The sequence below is a fragment of the Lissotriton vulgaris genome, unplaced genomic scaffold (assembly GCF_964263255.1).
Source record: "Lissotriton vulgaris unplaced genomic scaffold, aLisVul1.2 SCAFFOLD_3478, whole genome shotgun sequence".
Classification (NCBI taxonomy): Eukaryota; Metazoa; Chordata; class Amphibia; order Caudata; family Salamandridae; genus Lissotriton; species Lissotriton vulgaris.
In genome coordinates this window covers 131,974-152,591 of record NW_028241679.1, presented here as the reverse complement: position 1 = coordinate 152,591, position 20,618 = coordinate 131,974, and the positions used below count along the sequence as shown (strand labels likewise).

General features: G+C 44.4%; 1 protein-coding gene across 1 annotated transcript in view; it reads left to right on the top strand.

The window, feature by feature from the left end:
- Window positions 1-20,618, top strand: part of LOC147670590 (serine protease 27-like) — a gene marked incomplete at its 5' end in the record, with an annotated part of 116,820 nt that overhangs the window by 65,703 nt on the left and 30,499 nt on the right. The window contains one exon of the mRNA XM_086948145.1: window positions 16,532-16,697. Coding sequence (XP_086804271.1) covers window positions 16,532-16,697 — 166 coding nt within the window. The remainder of the gene's footprint in view (window positions 1-16,531; window positions 16,698-20,618) is intronic.

Genomic DNA, 20,618 nt, shown 5'->3' with positions numbered 1-20,618 from the left:
GAAAATATTCACTCATATAGCGTGCTGCATCTCTAGTAGTATGGACAGGGTTTAGGTTTCTACGTACATGAAGTTCAGAAAATATCACATCTAAGTTAGAATAATAATACTGTAAAGGTCCTTTCTCGTACAATAAGCTAGCTAAAACACTACAGGAAATTCCATATGTTAGTGGCAAGTGGTGGTACGTCCAACCCTCAGCTACCGAAGTAGGCAGCTTCATACAGACATAGCAGTCTTCTATTTCCATTGCTTCTACATAGTGTACTAACAGGTTTGCAAATACATTTAAATGAGTTCTGTTTTTGATTCTATTATAATGCAGTCCTTCCTCATCTGGTGCTTCTAAGTCTACTTTAATTTGTCTAAGGCTAAGTGCTCTTTCTTGTGTATCTATTCTTTGTGGTGTATCTCTGGTTTGTAGCTCTTCTGTGTCCTTTGGCAATTGCTTAGTAGGGTACAGGTTTGTGTCTTTACTCATCATGTAAGGAATAGCTATTGTTAGTCCTATCCAAAGTATAAGTACTATTGCTATACTACATAAACATACTCTGCAGCATGTTTTTAAACAACTTCTTTTCGGTCTTCCATTAACAGTATGATCAGCCATTTCTGACTAAAGGAGACTCAACCCCTCTTTGTAACTTTTACACAGTCTTTACCCTGTGTGAATTTCAGGTGGGTCTCACTTCTTCGTCAGTTTGATCAGTAATCAATTCTTCATCACTTTCGTCACTTCTGTCCGGATTTTCAAAATCTTCCAAAACGATGTAGGTCCACTCAGGGCCCTTGTATTTGTTATTCAGTCTCTTTAGTCATGGACTTCTTCTTCTTGGTTGTATTACAGGTTGATCAGTTTGACTTGTTATTCCATCTACCTGTTCAGGTTCTTCATTAATTCTCTTTATTCTCCGTTTTTTTACATACCTAGGCCATTTGTCTCCTTTTCTGAGTCTTTTAACTGGCACTGTGCTCGGGTTTTCTTCAAATTCTCTTTTATTTTCCTTCAGTTGTGGCACATTAATTTCAATTTTGTCTTCTGTTTCCCTCTCTATCTGACTAGATCCAGGTCTTATTTTGGTTTCTTCTGCCTGGTCACTAAGCTGGCCTTGTTCAGGAATCTGTTGTATTTGACTTTTGTTTGCTTCACTTTCTTCGTCCTGAACACATTTGTCTATTCCTGTCTGGTCCTGCTCAAGCTCTTCGAACCCTTGATTTTCTTCTGCTTGAGTTTTCGCCCCAAATTTCTATCTGTCCCTCTTCAGGCTCAGGAGTTCTTGGTGGAGTGTCGATTACTTGATCTTTCCCTATCTGATCCTCCTCAGAATCACTTTTGACTTGGATTTCTATGATCTGAGTATCTTTTTCTACACCTTTCTCATCCTCACAATCACTCTGTCTGTCTAGATAGGTTTGACTTCTTGTCCGCACATATTCTGCAGGTATGTCGATTACTGGAATCCAATCATCTTGACTGGTGCTCGGCTGTCCCTCTTCAGCTACTTCAGGATCGATCTTTTGGGACCCTTCAGCTGCACAACCTTCAGCCTCCGTTTCATCAGATTCTGTCACCTTCTTCGTATGACTGGCATGGATCCAGTGTGGAACTCCAGCACACTTTACAGCTGTGGTGGTAACCAAAATCACTTCACGTGGTTTACCCCACCTGGGTGCAAGAAAAGATTTTTGAGTATGTTTCTTTATCACTATCCAATCACCTGGGTTCAGGTCATGTGCTGGTGTTGCTGGTCTGGCGACAGCGTCTTCCCCAACCTGGCGAGAGATAGAACGCAGTATCAGCCAGTTCTTTGCAGTATTCCAGTACTAAATCCTCAGATATGCTTAGCAGTTTATGTCCTGGCACCCATGCTTGCCGCATTGCTCTTCCCATCACTATTTCATTGGGACTTAAAGCTGTGTTCTGGTCTGGAATACTTCTAAGTCCCATCAGAACAAGTGGCAAAGCATCTGGCCACTCCAATCGAGTAGACTCATATATCTTTCCCAATCTTGACTTGATAGTGCCATTCAATTGATCTACCACTCCAGAAGCCTCAGCGATATGCACAGAGCAGTTTTTGCTTAATTTTATTTCACTGTTAAAATGTTTTCCTCTGTCTGATTCAATTGTTAATGGAAAACCGAAACGTGGGATAAGCTCTCTAAGTAAAAGCTTAGCTACAGTGATGCTATCGTTTCTGCGTGCAGGGTAAGCTTCCACCCATTTTGAAAACAGGCAGTCAATGACAAGTACATATTTTAGTCCTTGACAAGGGGGTAACTGAATGAAATCAATCTGCAATCGAATAAAAGGACCTTCTGCCTTTCCAATTTTTCCTGGTAATACCACTGTTTTCTTCCCTGGGTTCATTTGTTGGCAAATTAAACACCTTTGGCAGAGTGCCTCTGCTATGTTCGCATTAAACCATGTTCGTCTGAACAGACGTATCATAGCATCTCTTCCCAAATGTGAATCTTCATGAATCAACCTAGCCATAGAAGCAAGCAGACAGTTGGCTAACACTACTTTTTCATCAAGATAAACAATGACACCATCTTCAGCCCTTCTCTAACACTCTAATTTCCTCCTTTGTTCCTTTTCCTTGGGTTCTGCTGCATTCTGCAAGTCTCTCACTTCTTCCCATGTATTCACACCATCCAGCAACATAAGTTGGCAGCTGTTTCCGCCCACCTCAACATTTTTGTTTACAGCCATTTTATATTTTGCACAATGTTGGGCTAATTGGTCAGCTTATCGATTACCAGCTGTCACTTTGTCATTGCCAGATTTGTGAGCAGCACACTTGACCACAGCAACTTCTTTCGGCAACTGGATTGCTTCCAGTAAACCTTTCACATAATGACCATTTCTGATTGGAGTACCCGAAGAAGTCAGAAACTCCCTTTGCATCCATAATTGGCCATAGTCATGCACAACCCCATAACCATATTGGCTGTCAGTGTATATGGTTACTTTCCAATTTTTCCCAAATTTACAGGCCTTTGTCAGGGCAACCAATTCCGCTACATGTGCAGACTTGACTCAAGGTAAATGGGATGCTTCCACTGGATTTCCCAATGTACATACTGCGTAAGCAGCACTCAGACCTCCTTCCTCATGTCTCGTGCATGAGCCATCTACAAACAGCTCATAGTCTGAATCAATTAAGGGCTCTTCTCTTATATATGGTCGTGGTTTAGTGCTGTGTTCCGTCAGGTCAATGCAGTCATGTTCAACTTCTTCCTTCAGTTCTGCTATATGTGAATTGGGCAACAGGGTTGCTAGGTTCAGAATATTACACCTAGCAATAGTTACATTTCCTGCACCAACAAGTATTCTCTCATACTTAGTCAGCTGACTAGGTGTGAGATACTGAGTCTTAGTCCTGGTTAGCAAGATTACAACTGCATGTGGAACATACACAGTTACAGGATGTCCCATAATAATGGATTCACTCTGCTCAAGACTCGTGCAAGTTGCAGCTACTGCTTTCAGACATCCCGGCAATGCAGCTGCCACTGGGTCTAATGTGGACGAAAAATATGCCACAGGACGTCACACTAGTCCATGAATCTGAATCAAGACTGAAAGTGCACAATTATCTTGTGTGTCACAAAAAAGTGCAAAATCTTTTGAATAGTCAGGCATTCCCAATGCGGAGCTGTACACAAGCAGTCTCGTAATTTTACAAAAGCAGTCATACTTTCGCCATCCCACTCTACTGGGTCTTTGGCTCTTTTCTTTGTCATTTGTATCAGGGGCTTAGCAAGAACTGAAAATCCCACAATCCATTACCTGCAATATCCTACAACTCCAAGGAACATTCTGATCTCTTTTTGTGTATGGGGCAGATTCATATTTTTAATTATCCTGTTTCTTTCTGATGTAACTTTTCTGACACCTCTCTCTATCTGATGCCCCAGATATTTCACTGAGGTAGCACAAAATTGCAATTTCTCTGAGGACACTTTATGTCCTCCTTCACCCAGATGATTCAATAGAGCAATGGTATCAACAACACAGTCTTTTCGTGTTTTAATGCCACCAAAAGCTCGTCTATATACTGAAACAAGACTGACTGTCCAGGTAGTACTACTGACACAAGGCACTTTTTCAAAACCTGATTAAAAATCCATGGGCTTTCTGTGTACCCCTGAGGGACACGATTCCAAACATAGACATCACTGGCGAATTCAAATGAGAAAATACATTTGCTATCTGGGTGCAATGGAATCTAGAATAATGCAGGACATAGGTCAATGACAGTAAACCATCCAGCTTCCCAAAGTATCTGATACAGAATCACTGCAGGATTTGGCACGACTGGACAGCAGGGAACAACAATCTTATTAACCTTTCGAAGGTCCGGTACAACCCTGTACTTACCACTCGGTTTCTTTATACCAATTATGGGAGAGTTACTTGGGCTGCTTATTACTTCTTGCAAAATGCCTGCTTCCACCAAACGCTTTATTTCTACTGCAACACCTGCCTTTATTTCTGCACTCATTTTGTACTGAGTATTTGGGTAAACTGCATCTTCTTTTATGGTTACTTTTATTGGGTCAACATTTGCTATTAGTCCTACATCCTTTCAAGTAAAGTCCCATGCCTCTGGTTTTACCGTCTGTTGCAGTTCTTCTGGTAGGTTTTTAATATCATTCATTTAATTTCTGTATCTGGTCTCGCTAACATTAATTTGTAAATTCCGTCTTCGTCTGGGGTTTGAATTTCAACACCATTTGGAGTGCAAAAGAGGGTGCAATTCATTTTGGACAACAAATCTCGTCCTAGTAGGTTTACAGGACTTGAGTCACAGACATCAAAACTATGCATTTCTTTAAAGTCCCCTATTCACTCCGTACCTGTCACTACGCAAGATTTATTCCCGCCCATACCGATCACAGCTGGATCGCCGCCCCTACCCTGCCCGACGGGACACAAATCCAATTCCCGAAGAGACGAACAGGACCGGACTAATGGTCCCCTACCCCACGGGCCCCCAGCCTCAAGATTCAATCCCCGCATGCTGGACATGCCCGATGAATGCCCATCTACCAATCTGAAGACCCCTTATGGATCTGTACCTATCAAGGACTCTTCACCCTACCATACACTATCAGCACTGTTCACTAACCAGTGATGCTATTTAAGACAATTTTTGTATGCACTGCAGAACACAATGGACCCAATACCGGTATCCTCCTTCAAAGAAATAGAGGCCCTCCAGAGGAAGCTTCTCTTCGACGGTAGACCCTGCATAGCATTCCCTAAACTCACTCTCCCTTGGTACGATGGAGGGATTGGACTGCCATATCTACGGAAATATTATTGGGCTTCTCAGCTGATGGCGCTAAATCATGTCATATACGGACCCCCAGGAGATCCGGGGTATGCAATGGACCGCTGGCAGGTACCGGGTAGTGATTTTACGAGGGCTCTTTATGCCAGACCTCGCCGGTTTCCCCTAGCTGGCCCAACGGCGCAGGCCGTACATGTGTGGCACGAGGTAAATAAGCATCTTATATGGGAGTGGAAGCTTACACTATTCACCCCGTTATGGAGTTCGGAGAAGCTGGGGAGTATGTGGAAGTCCAAGGGATTCGACAAATGGGATTTTATAGGGATTACGCAGATTAAAGATGTGTGGGGGAGGGGTGCTATGCATACATTTGACTCTCTCAAGCAACAATACAGCCTTCACAATAGTGAGCCCTGCTGTTACCTCCAGATTAGACATGCTCTACTCACACATATTCCTAGAGACACTACACTTCTTGATGCTTCCCCTCTTGAAGATCGAGTGTTAGACGGATACCTCCCGGAGAAGACTATCTCTTTAATATACAAAAAGCTTATAAATAATATGGAGGACCCATTGGGACTCATTAGAACACAATGGAGTGCAGATGGGATGGAGCTGGACGAGGAGGACTAGCGAGAGGTGGTCTCCTCCCCGAAAGTGGTAGCAATTCAGATGAGACTTAGGCTAGTGCAACTAAAGATCTTAAATAGGTTATATGTTACGGGGCCTCGTCTGGTTCGTATGGGTCAAGTGGAGAGTGGGGAGTGTCAGAAGGGGTGTGGAGAGCTTGGCACCTTTATGCATATTTTGTGGCACTGTACTGCGGTACAGGGCTACAGGGTGAAGATTCATGATGATGTGCGAGATGTCATGGGGGTGGAAATACGTCCAGAGGCCCGCAGGTGCATACTAAATGTTTGGGAACCCACGGATTTGAGTGTCTATGGTAAACAATGGGTAACATTGGCATGTATGATAGCAAAACGAAACATAGCTAAGCTATGGGGAGCCAGTATGCCGTCCCGGGTTTCAAAATGGGTGGAAGACTTGGACTGGTGCATTTTCAGGGAGAAGTCTGTCTATGTGGCCAGGGGATGTCCTGAGAAATGGGGGAAGGTCTGGGGATTCATCACGAGGGAGGGAAGAGGAATTCAAGTCCATTCAGTTCCCCTGAATATGTTCTATGGTAATCAAAAGTGGGATGGACACTGGTATCTACATTAACCATTGGTTATGTTTGAGAACCCTCATAGACGCTCTGATTTTGACGTTGCAGTGTATCTTTTTATCCGCCCCTTATCTAGCGTCATGGCATAGTCATCGGGCCTCACCCGAGGCAAACTCTGGTAAGTGTAGAAGTGTCCAGAAATTATAGGGACAGCTACAGAGGAATGGTGTGTAAAGCAGTCAAAAGATTTATTAAAAAGCAGTGCACACCAAAAAAACAAAATTTATTATAAAGAGGTGGGCACTGTCAGTTAAAAACATGAATATTGGTACATTAGATAATCGAGTTACTGGATTACCATATGTCTCTATAGATAGGTCGACATGTTTCAGCTCTCCTGGGCCCAAAAGGTTCTGCAGAGCTTCCGTCAGGACAATACAAAAATGGTGGAGTGATACTCACACAACTTGTGTAGTGTTCAATTATTGTATGAGACTCTCATACTGAAATTCCTTCGTTATTAGTCAATTTCTCCACATCAGGTTGCAAAAGAGTTGCATTTAAAGTGGTCCTTGCCACGTGTAGGAGAGCCTTCGCTCCTAGTGCTGACTCTGCCCCTGGTAAGGGGGATGGTTCTGGGGAGCCTGGAATAGATACCGTGGAGAGATCAGTATGCCCCCGGCGCGGCCGGTAGAGGTAGAGGCGCATAAATCCCTGTGACCCATTGTTTTTATATTGTATTTATTATTTTGTACATATGGGAAAGTAGCATTGATCAGTGAGAGTACTGCGAAAGTCACCTGATGTTTTTCTTTGTTATTTTGTTAAATAAAAAGATTTTTTGTAAAAAAAATCAATAAAGTGAATATAAAGAATCAACATATATGAAATGAAATACATTTGTAAAGTGCAACAATGCCCAAGGGCGTCAATGCACTTAAGCTAATCCTAAGAGTATACCTGCCCATTGCCCTGAGAAAAGACAGGTTTTTAAGGTCTTCCTAAAAGGAGCGTGCAATTTCACACTGGTTAACTGAAGGGGGAAGGAATTCCAGATTTTGGCAGCTGCAAACGAAAAAGGTCTGCCTCCTCATTTCTTCCTTCGAACTTTGGGAATGACAACTAGATTGTGGGGGGCCAATAAGCGAAGTCTGAAAGGGGAGTACAATTAGAACATGTATTTGATTCCCCCTGGGCTATCACTGGACAGTGTTTTATGAAAAATATACATTTCTTTAAAGGTGACCCGCGTCAGTATAGCAACCAGTGAAATTTACACAATCCTTTTGAAACTGACATATAGTTTGGAATATCTAATGTAATTCTTGCCACCACATTTTACACAGTGTTGCAGCATGGCTAGAGTTGGCTTCTTAGTGTCCAAATAGTATGCATTGCAAAAATCAACAAAGTATGAGAATAGTGCTAAGGGCACCTGTTTCTGTGCAGGGGAAGGATTAATGGGAAGGTACTCTGAAGGGTTCTGATAATCCAGAAACAGGTCACACCATGCGATTATCAAAAGGTAGGTCACTGTAAAAAGAGAAGTCATTGTCCATAATGACTCCTAGGTTTTTTGTCAAAGTTGTACGGGTTGTGTTGTGTGTCTTCAGCATACAACACAGTTTGAAGCCTCAAGGAGAGAAGAAGTCTGGTAAAAAAAAAAGTGACAGGTAAAAGGAAAAGAAGAGGGGGCAGTCCACAAAGTAAAAGAGTTAAAAGGTCTAAACCAACAAAAAAGGGGAATAAACCATTGGGTGAGGGGATCTGTATAGAGCCTGATAACATAGTATATCCTATTTCCTCTCCACAACTTCCTCCAGATGTGCATGGTGACGGGCCTCTGGTGGGGCAGGTGGAACACCTGCTTTGTTCTTTTCTACTTCCTATCATTGAGAGGCTGAGACTAGTTACTGCTAGTCTGGGCAAACTGGAAATTGCAGTCAAAGATAACTCGCAAATGTTACACTCCCTGATTGACGAAAAAAGTAAGGGCAAAACTCCTTCTGCTAATCCAGAACAGGTGGTCGCCAGAAGTGCCCAAGTACCCACTGTATGTAAATCCCCCCTGCTGAATGGAAATAAAATAGTGGTACATAGGGATGTAAGTCTAGTCAAGTTAGGTGATAAAAATATATGCCCTGAGTCATCCAAGGCCCTGAAGGGGGCACCACAATCTCACCAGGAAGCTCCCCTAGAACCTGATAGACTTGCTTCAGGGTATTTGGCTCCTAACAATTCTGATTTAGTTACAGGTAATCAATTCACACTAGACTTACCCCCCACAAAGTACACCCTTAGTGGTGGTCATGACTAATGTTCCCCCTCTTCGAGCTGGTTTAACTGAGGGCTTTTATCAACTGAAAACAAAGGTCACCCACTGGTTCTCAAAGTAACTAGAAGAGGGTCATGAAGTAGGACGTGACATACTCATGGTTTGTAGAGTAGGATGGGTGGGTCACTCAAGGAAGACAAGAGAGGGTGACTGCATAGTCATAAACTTTAACAACTCGAATGCAGTTGCCAGAATACTATGGGAGGTAGAACAGCATCCATTAGCGAGGGGGCAGGGTATCAAAGTCGTGCCACTCAGGTTCTTCTACAGACCGGGCACGCAGGGTAAACCCACCCATAGAATTCCCACATGGAGGAATTTCACAAATCAAACATACCCTATGGGAGGACATGGAATGCGACCTAGACCTTACTAGATACCATCTGGTTGTTGGCATGGGGGAGACTTAAGGTACAGAGGCGGAGTAGAAATAACTAATAGATTCAACATCCTCTTGGGGCTTAATGAATGCGACTGACTTACCTCCAATCAAGTAGGTATCAACTTGGTGCATGTCGCTAATCCCCTTCATGATCACCATTCTAAGGGGGTGGTTCCAACTAAGGGGAATTCTAATCTAGTAGAGTGTATTGACAATACTACCGACCCTGATATACCCCCGCTAGGCACTCCTAGGGAATCGGTAATAAATGATATGGAGGGTGAAGGAAGTTTGGTTTCCTGGAACATAGCTGGTATCCGCCCCAAACTGGAGTCTCAGGAATGGGTAGATTTTGTAAATTGCTTCGATGTGTGTATGTTCCAGGAGACATGGATGTGTGAGCCCTGTTTTCTCCAAGGGTATCTGAACTATTCGATCCCGGCAACTAAAGGTCAAAAGGGTCGTCCAAAGGGTGGCCTGATTATATGGGTACGTCAATGTCTGCCCTTCTCTATAAAAGTGGTTGAAACTGGTAGTAATGATATCCAACTCATAAAAGTGGGTATGGGCTTATCCGGGTGTCTGGATATATACAATGTATAAGCCAGGGGTTCCAGTGGGGGGAAATCAGTAGTTCTTGCGGCACTGGTCTCCCTACTCGAAACACACTCCATGGACAATAACATCAATATTGCTGGAGATTTTAACCGCACATTTGAACCCCTGGACATTTGTGACGATCTAGTTGGGATGGAGGAGGATATGCAATGGGGAGTTCCCAAATTAAATTTAGACCCAATTAAACGTTCGTCTGAGGATATTATATGTTTGTATGCCATTTGTTTGGAAAGGGGCCTTAGGGCACTAAATGGGCGAACAATGAGTGACAAGGGGGGGGCATGTACTTTTGATAACGGTCGAAATAGGAGTAGGATAGACTACGTTCTGTGTAGCCTCCAACTATGGAAGGGAGTCCACGACATGGAAGTAAAGCACAGGCTAGAAAGTGACCACGACCCTCTGTGCGTAGTACATAAATGGTGGCTACCCTCAACAGGGAAACCCGCTAAAGAGTGGGAGGGTGTACCTCTGCCTGTTCCCACCAATGACATGCGACGGCTAAAATGGCCCAGTGATTTGGCTAATCGACAGTGATGGTTAGTATAGAGAAGGAGGTGGACAAGGCGATAATTGCCCTAGAGCAGGCAAACACAGTTGTACCAGGGTCTCACAAAACTACTGCTATACATGATAATCTTTTTTGTGTTATTAGATCCCATTTCCAGAAACCGGGTAGGAAAACCAGTAAGGCTCCTCCCAGTTCTGCGAGGTGGTATAATGCTCAGTGCAGGAAAGCCAGGCTGGCTTTGGGAATAGCTATTAAGAGTAGAGATCAAGTGGCTATCCGCAGTGCAAGAAGGATCTACAAGGACAGTATTGAGCTGGTTGAGATCTTACCTAGCGGGTCGTCGACAAGTGGTCTGGGCCCCGCCGTACTCCGCAGAGGTGCCGCCTATGGATGTTGGAGTCCCACAAGGGTCGGTGCTTAGCCCGACCCTTTTTAACATCTTCATGACTCCACTGGCGGTACTTGCGGAGTCCATGGGTGCCCAGATCATATCATACGCTGACGACACCCAGCTTCTCTTCACCTGAAAGAAGGGCATGGAGTTTGACGGGGAGAGCATCCGTGGTTGCCTGGGGGCTGTCTTCGACTGGTTTCAGCGAAGCAGCCTCAAATGCAACCCTGATAAATCTGAGGTGCTTTTCTTCGGCTGTCAAGCAGATCCACCGTGGCAGGAATGGTGGCCGGTGTGTATGTCACCCCCTTCCTCCTCCTCTGTGGTTGCAAAAAACTTGGGGATCAAAATCGACAACACCCTTTCGCTGAAAACACAGATCACAGGTCTCTCCAACACCTGTTTTGGTCTGTTAAAAATGCTGCGAAAATTTCTTCCTCTGCTCCCTTTGGTCCACAGGAAGCTGACGGTACAGGCTTTGATTTGCTCCAGGATTGATTACTCAAATGTCCTCTACCTGGGTTTACCGGACTACCTCCTGCACCAACTTCAGGTAGTTCAAAACTCCACAGCAAGGGCGATCTTTGGCCTACCTCGACAAGCTCGGGCTTCAGAGCTGCTTTCTTCCCTTCATTGGCTCCCAGTTAAGAAGCGGATTACTTTCAAGGCTCTCACTTTAGCCCACAAGGCACTCCATTTGGTTGGGGCCTCGTACATTCAGAAACGGCTTCTTTTCTATAAACCCACCAGATCTCTCTGATCTGAATGTCTTGGCCTGGCAATGGTTCCTCCCATTAGAAGGGTCAGGATAGGTGGTCGTTCCTTTACACATCTTGCCCCAAAACTATGGAACTCCTTGCCTGTGGATCTGCGCCGTACTTCTAATCTGCTTGCCTTCAGAAAGGCCCTGAAAACCTGGCTTTACAAGCAGTAACTTGTTATGTTTGTGTTTTCTTCCATCTTCTTTCTCAGTTTGGGGTCAGAAAGCGCCGGGACACTCCCTGGAGTAGCTGTGCGCTATATAAGCAACCCCAATAACATAACATAACATAACAGTATAGCCTCTGCAAAAAAACATGGGATGAGAGGCATTGGAATGAACTAAGGGAGGCAAGTAGGACTAAAGATTCTAGGCTCTTCTGGAGCATTGTCAAATGGGATAGTGGTGGTCTACCCAATTGCCCCGATAATAATGTTGGTGAGGAGGACTGGGTCAATTATTTTAAGCCACAATATGCCGATAGACACCCTGGCTCGGAGATGGATGGTTTCATGGCTGTATATCCCAAAGATAACTTTTTTTAGTCAGGGTAAGGTGTTGTTGGCCTTAAGAGCAGTATCAAGAGGAAGAGCTCCTGGTTTGGATGGGATCACGGCGGATCTTTTTATTAATGATAGGGAACGCTGGGGTAAATATATCCTTTTTTTGATTAACGCTGTGAGCAATGGTTCCGTCATCCTGGAAGGGTGGAATCATTATCCCCGTTTATAAGAAAGGTGATAGGGGTTTGCCGGGTAATTACAGACCCATAAGCTTGATAGCTACCATTCAAAAGGTGGTGGGGAGGATGGTGGTGAACAGGCTTATGGCTTGGGTTGACCAGAATAATGCATTATCCCCTTACCAGGCTGGGTTCCGGAAGGCCACTAGTACGGTGGACCAGGTGTTCCGCTTTTCCTTGCTACGGTGGCGAACTGTGGTGCTGGGCGGGGGCAGCCTGTATGCCGCTTTTGTGGATTTGTGGGCTGCCTTCGACCTGGTTCCCAGGACTAAGCTGTGGTCAGTGTTGTGGAACCTGGGCCTACCGGAGAATTTACTGACCCTACTTATGAGGTTGCATGAGGCGAATTTTGCCAGGATACAGTGGGGCAGTCAAGGTGAGGTCACTGCGGACTTCCCGGTCGAGCGGGGAGTTTGGCAGGGGTGTGCAATGGCTCCCCTGCTTTTTTCCTTGTTTATCAATGGAGTAGTAGCTAGAATGCTGTCTGTTAATCTAGACGCCCCCTCGTTGGCAGACATTAAGGTCCCAATATTAATGTTCGCCGATGATACTCTTATTCTACCAAAGACCCCGAGTGGCCTGCAGTGTGCCCTCAACATCTTTGAGGAATTTTGTGGGGAGCATGGTCTTGAAGTCAACGTGGCCAAAACCAAGTTAATGATTTTTAACCCCCACCGTAGTTTTCGATACAGGCTGTCTATGAACCAGCGCCCATTAGAGGTAGTCAAAGCTTTTACCTACCTTGGTATTCATGTAACCAACGATCTCAAATGGTCCAGCATATTGATCTTACGACATTAAGGCATAGACAATTAGCTGGAGCCCTCAGGGCAGAACACAGAAAATCAAAATCTAAACCAATCATGCCAGCCCTACAGGTTTATGAGGCAAAAGCCCTTGGCTCAGCACTATATGGGGCTGAGTTGTGGGGTTTTGGGAAGCTCGATTCATTACAGAAGTCCGAAAACAAGTTCTTTAGGACTATTACTGGTCTTCCCAAAAGTACTCCCCTTCTCCCCCTTAGATACGAGCTGGGCAGAAAGGCGGTGGTTGATTTGGCAAAACTTCACCCTATTTTGTATTGGAGACGACTCTGGACCACTCCAGAACTCATGCACTATGCTGAAGGCTTTTTAGCCTTGATCAAATTGGATGTATTCCATAGGATCAAATGGCTTAAAGATCTTAGATCCTTGTTATGCTTGTTGGGTCTCCAAACCCTTTGGGGCAACCCGCCAGGCACACTTTTTCCTAGTAAAAATACTGTAAAGGAGTTGTATTGGGACTATGTGGCTGAGCGGGATTGGAGAAACACTGACTCTAGATCTATGACAGGATGCTATCTGGAATCTAAAATCTCTCCTGACCATGAACTTTATTGGGACAATATAACAAAGCCATGGGACAGGAAGCTTCTATGTCAATTGAGGATAGGTGCTCTCCCGCTCAGGTCCCTAACTGGCAGGTGGAGGGGTTCATCTAATACTTCCTGTCCCGTGTGTGGAGCCGCAAAGGAGACCATTGGGCACTTTCTATTCTCCTGTCAAGCCTATGCCGTCCCTAGGCAAATTTGGTTAAAACCTGTATGTAAAAACTTAGCTACCAGCAGTAGCATCGTAGCCCTGAGAATCATTTGCACTAGTTCTTGTTTGCCACTGGCCATAGCAGTAGCTAAATTTATGGAGTAGGCTTGGTCCATTAGTCATAAATTGTTAGCCGAGTAACTGTTTACATTGGGATGCTTTTATTGATTCTACTTGATGTAGTTTGTATTTTATAGTATCTGTATATTTATGCTTTTTATGTAAAGTACTTGTTTTTATTTGATCGAGGCAACCATTTAATACCGTTTTTACATTTTTGTATGTAATGTGCTTTTATGAGAAATACTCGAATAAAGCCTCTTTGATTGACAATGATCGGTGTGTCTTCAGCATACAACACAGTCTGAAGCCTCAAGGAGAGACGTAGTCTGGTCAAATGAGAGATGATTATGTTGAGTAGTGGAGGGCTCAAGGAGGATCCCTGAGGGACCCCGCATGGGAAAGGCAAGGGGTCAGATTTAATTTAATTTATGATCACAATCTGGGATCTATTCATAAGGAATGAAGTGAGCAATTTCAATGCCATATTCATATACCCATGGCCTGCAAACATTCAGTAAGTAAGGTTAGGGAGATGGTGTTGAAGGCTGTGGACCGAACCAAAAGGATCAGGGCTGTGGCCTGCTCTGCATCAACTAGACACCTGATGCTGTCTGTTGCGGATATAAAGGCAGGTTCTGCACCATGATGGCTTCTGAATCCAAACTGTGAGATGTTCAACAGTCTATGTTGCACCAATTGTGATATCAAATGATAATTAAGATGCGTGTCCAAGATCCTAGCCAGAATAGGGAGCAAGAAGATAGGGTGATAGTTCTTCAGGTCATTATGGTCAAGATTGGATTTCTTAAGACATGCCTGACCGCTGCCTCTTTCCATGACCGTGGATATCACCCAGAATTAATTGCCCTGTTCATAATGGTAGTTATAGGTGGAACTATTGTCCCCACTGCCAGTTGTAGAATCTTCGGAGGATAAGGTTTTGAGGGGGATCCCCATTCTAGGTTCATTAGGAGAGTCTCCGTTTGATCTCGAGCCAGAGAGGGGAACCAGGACAAAGATACTGGACATAGTCCTTTCAACTCAGTGGTGTGTGTGACTCAGCTGCTCTGGGGCAGTAAGGCAGGAGTCTGAAAGCTCCTCTTGATTACCTAGTACAAATTCTTTGTAAATATTAGTAACCTTAGAGTGCAAGAATCCTGCCAACTTGATACAGAGCTGTGTTGAGCCCTCAATTTCTGCCGGAACTGTAGGCGAAGCAAGCTGGTGGATAACTTTAAATAATTCTTTAGAGGAGCTTGCAAATAAAAAATGTTTAGTGCAGAAGAGAGACAGATGTTTCTCCCTGGAACTGGTACAGGTCCTCCCTGGACCAGAATCAAGCATCCACTCCCCATGCAACAGTAGTCAAGTGACTGGGAGTGAATGTTTGCATTGTTCAACATTCCGTCCATCAATTGTTTCTTTTGCATTTGTCACCCTAAGTGGGAAGGGTATGCTCAGACATGGGTCCCATGCTCACTGTGCTTCTGGATTCAAGCTTGCCTGGCTGATGAGGGGTGATGCCCTGGAACCAGTCCCAGGATGCTTGTTTCTAGTACAGGTAGGACTTGACTTGGCAGACTGATTTGCATATGGCTGTGTCCGAACTGGGGTTGCGTGGTGAGCAAAAGAATGATGAATAAACCCCAGATCCTTGTGACTGGGGGTGAATGTTTGCAATGTTCAGCATTTCGTCTATGAATTGTTTCCTTCGCATTTGTCACCATGAGTGGGAAGGGTATGCCAAGACATGGTTCCCGTGCTCACTGTACCACTGGATTCAACCTAGCCTGGCTGATGAGGGGTAATGCCCCGAAACCGGTCCCAGGATGCTTGTTTCCGGTTCAGGGAAGACCTGGCTTGGTAGTTCGGGCTGGACTGTTACCATAAGGAACAGGGTTAAGACTGATTAGAATGCCGCTGGGTCCACACTGGGGTGGCGTGTTGAGCAAAAGAATGATTGATTAAACCCAGATCCTTGTGACTGGGGGTGAATGTTTGATGTGTTCAGCAATCCTCCATCATTTGTTTATTTTTTTCAGTTATCACCCTAAGTAGGAAGGGTATGCCCAGGCATGGTTCCCATGCTCATGGCACTATTGGATTCAAGCTAGCCTGGCTAATGAGGGGTGATGCCCCAAAACCGGTCCCAGGATGCTTGTTTCGGGTCCAAGTGGGTCCTGGCTTGCAGTTCGGGCTGGACTGTTCCCATAAAAAGCAGGGTTAAGACTGATTTGCATATGGTTGGGTCCAAACTGGGGTGGCATTGTGAGCATAAGAATGATTGATTAAACCTAGATCATTATGACTGGGGGTGAATGTTTACATTGTTAAGCATTCCGTCCATCATTTGTTTCTTTTGCATGATATTTGTGTCACTTTTTCTCCATAACCACTTGCAACCTGCATGTATACTACTTAAGGACTAGGTAGCGATATAATTTAACACAATGACATATTATATTTTACATATCTGGCAGACCACTGGTGTGAGGATTATGAAACTCAATCAGGTAGATTATGTTCAATAGACCATCCAAATTAAGATACCTGGAAATCCACTTTACGTCCAGTGTGATTCCACCCACTTGGTCTGAGTGTGAACCCTGTTCTGTTGAACCATTTCATCACAAACATTAAGTCACTTTTATTCATTGTTTTGTTTTATTTAGTATGCGGAAGGCCAGTGGTTTCTCATCGGATAGTGGATGGACAGGATGCAACAGATGGGGCGTGGCCATGGCAAGCCAGTGTGCAGGTGTATGGAGAGCATATTTGTGGAGGAACTTTAATCACCAACCGCTGGGTGGTGTCAGCAGCGCACTGCTACTATGGGCTGTAAGTAAAACCCCTCTCTTGATCACCTACTTGAGTGTTCTAACCACACCATTCTGGGGGGTGGACAGCAGTGGGCGCAGGGAGGATGTGATCACAACAAGACACCAGTCAATGTGAAGTGTTTAATCAATGTCAAAACTCCGTGTGCCTAGGCATCTTAACCCATGCACCCTTTAATATCAAAACCCTTGGATGATGTAAGAGTCCATCTTGACTTCAATAGGTTTGATTGAAAGTTAGGGGAACGTAACAGCAGCATGGAATCATATGTGTATGTAGGTAACATTGATTTGTCAAATCAAGGTTTCTCGCCATATGATTCCTTTTTTTCCCTGCATATTATGGCTAGGATTGTCATTCTGAATTAATAAGATCCCTGGTCAGCTCAATCATTGCATATTCTTATAAACTCCCTTTAAATTCAGAGTGCTCCTAATTGATTGAACTCATCCATTACACATTGAAAACCCTCATACATGACCCTTTACTTTCATGGACACTAATTTCGCTGAGCCATGAAGTAGTATTTCCCCATCCATGTGAATTCAATTACATGTACTTTTATCCTGTATTGTTCAAATATATTTATTTTTACCTGATGAGTGATGAATCAGTCCTGCAAACCCCTCATGCCTAATGTGGCTGTCCCAGGCAGGAAAAATGTGAATTGATTTGCGCTCCTTGGGGTGCATGGTGCTCTGGGACGTAGGTTCCAAGTGGTTGAATCAACTGAGGATGTGCCACTGGATTTATAGCAGTTCCTCTACCTGTAAATGCAGTGGGTAACTGCAGGCCTGGTGGAGGCAGAAGCAATAGTGATTTAGAACTGGGATCCCACTCCATACCATAAATCACCCCTTATGTCTCCTACCCTTACATATAATTATTGTTCTGCTTCATGCTATTTGAGTTCTGAAACAACCAATGGTCTTTTCAGACTGCATGGAGTCTCAAACTGACCCAAGTCAGATGTAATGAGTACCTGACCTTGACTTTGTATATCTCTTCATCAAGTCAGTTCTGAAATACTTGGCTAAAATATCTACAGCTCAACATATTTTCTAATATGCTGTTGTAAGAAATTGGCTTATTGGATGAAGGGGTTGAAACTCTTCTCAAGAAACAACCACAATTCTTGTCAGGGTGAACAACAAAAGTCATTACATTAACCTGTGCTTAACCCTCTGGTAGCTTGGCACGAGTGTAGACAGGCTTAACTTAGAGGCTACGAACAAATAAGTTAAGCAGCACCAGCAATAAGGTGGAAACACCACACAAGAAAAATCTCAAAACAATAAAAAACAAAACAGGATCACTTTTAATTTATAAAATGACACCAAATTGAATGAAATGCAATCAACAGAACCAGATATATGCAGGTTAAAAGTTTCAAGCAAAAATAGTATGTAGAAGTGCAAACAACAGCCAGGGTTATCAAATCACGCTGATAGGGACAAAGTCACAAGCTCAGGCCCACTGTTATGGAGGGTGGGCTGGGTATGGACTAAGTACAGGTAGCTGAAGATAATACATTCTGTCGCTGAGATACAAATGTGAGGTTCTGTCAACCTACATTGCTGCCATTGAAGACATCGAATAGTAGCTGTGATGTGCGGTCCTTCATCGAGATGCATGGCAAATAAAGCCACTGATAAGCTGCTGCAATGGGAAGTCAGTATTGAGCTATGTTGCGCTGCACCAGTTCCAAAGAACCTTCAATTGGGTTAGGAGGAGTACACAGTGATACCAGCCTAGTGTCCAAGACCTGGGGCGGCACCTCTTGGGAAACAGATTCTCATTCTATCAGAGGCCAGCAGAGCTCAGGGGGTTCCAGTTGTAGATCAGCTCAACAGTTGCAGGGAGGACTCTGAAGTTTGTGTCCCTGTAGCTCAGACAGAACGTCAGCCAACTGACATTTGGAGTCACTCATGTATCCTGGGATGGAAGAAGCATGTTCAGTCTTCATTCTTAGAGAGAAAAGGGCAGGCCTCACGGAGCAGGACAGTCCCCTGGAAAACAAGTCAGGCCTGAAGCAAAAGGGCAGTCCTCTGGGGAACAAGGCAGTCCTCTGAAACACAAATGAGGCCTCAAGCAGCAGGGCAGTCCATTGAGGAATAAGACAGTGGCCTCGAACACCACAGGCAGAGGAGACGTGGGGTCAACGGCGGTGACTCAACAGCGGAGCTGAAGAGGGAGAGAGCGGGTCCCTGGCTGGGAGGTGAGGTGTCCAGCTCACTCTTCCTCAAATCGGCTGTCATTAAATAGGGGAGGGGGGGGAGGAAGCGCAGCTGAGAGGCAGGAGTGGGAGAAATGGCAGGGGAGAGGGGCGGCAGGGGCATCAGCGGCCAGTGGTAAAACCGGGCACACAACCGGGAACAGGGAGAGAGGCACAAAAAGTGGGAGACAATATGTCAGACCTTATTGGTCTTTACACCCTGAATGGGTAGCAAGTTATGTGGGGGGAGGGCCAGCAGGGGAAGAAGGAGTATTGATTTGGGGGGTGGTTGGGTTTGGATGGCTTAGGCTGTTTAGGGCACTTGGGTTTGATAGTAGGATTTATAGATGTATTATGCAGAATTTAAGCAATTTCAAGCAGAATGAGAAGGGTTGCCTAGGTATAAGTGCAGCAGGGTATTTGGCAGAATGATAACTGATTTGTTTAGATCAAATTGACGTATGGCTTACTTTGTCATTAGCTTTTTTGCAAATTCTCCAAAAAAAGGCGAGGGGACTTTCCGTGTAGTCCAAGACATAACTGCCATGAACCAGTATAAAGAAATTACATCAATTTAGACTACATTTTTATTTTGCACATTCATTTTCAGACCTTGAAATGCAGATATCAGGGAACTTGTAGCCGACTAATGTCGCCTTAGGTGTTAGCAAAGTCATTTTTGTATGATTTGATAATTTTACGAGTTCCACAAAAAATTCTGATATGCTCCATATGGTCCAAAGGCAGACAGAAAATGTGTTCATGTTGGAGTATGGCTTTTGGATCTTTTCAACAAAGGGAAGATAACTTTTTGTACCTTGTGCAGCTCAGTTGAACATGCATTGGAAAGAGGCCCTGACTGGAATAAGGAGTCCGACTACCAGAATATGTTACCTGTTAATCATAACAGCACACCAGGTCTATTACTGCACATCACTACGCCTAGCCTGAACCATCTCTGATGAATTCCATGGATCCCTTATATCTTCCCCAACATACTACACTGCCTTGCAAAACCTGCACTGCCATAGCAGGCTTGCCACACCACCAACCCTAGAGGTGCCTCACCACATCCTACAGCCAACACTACTCCCAAGCCTGCTCCATCACACTTGCTCTGCTTCACCACCTCTTGGTCTGTCCCGCACTGCAAGTGCTTCAACTTGCTGAAAATGCTTGGGTACAGCAGGTTTCTTGAGCAGCAAACTGGAGCAAACTATTTAACTGGGCAGGAAGAACACAGTGCAGCACACATAACCTCTGGCTTAAGCTTATAACAGAATAGAAGACAGGAGCTCAGGGAGAAGGCTTGAAGGTAATGTGACAGCTTGGTGAGCACTGAGTACACTGCTACTAACCTCAGCAACTTGGAGGCAAGAAAGCGACATTGACCTTTGTTTAAACCCTCACATTCAAACAAAGCAGTCACAAGCCGAGGGCCTGTATCTCATCCCTGTGTTTACATATTTGTATGGTTTTTGAATGCAGATGACAATGCATTCTTCTGAAGCAGTTGCAGCTTCCTCTCATTTCCTGTGCAACTCAATGTCGCTCTGTAGAGTAATGGTAAGCTCAGACGTCATGCTCATCTAATGATCAGCGGTTCAGTAGATTTCAACTTGAGGAGAGGACATGATATACAAAAATGCAATGAGAGTGAAAAGGCTTTAGCGTGGAGGAAAGATAGGGCAGACTGTGAGTCATGC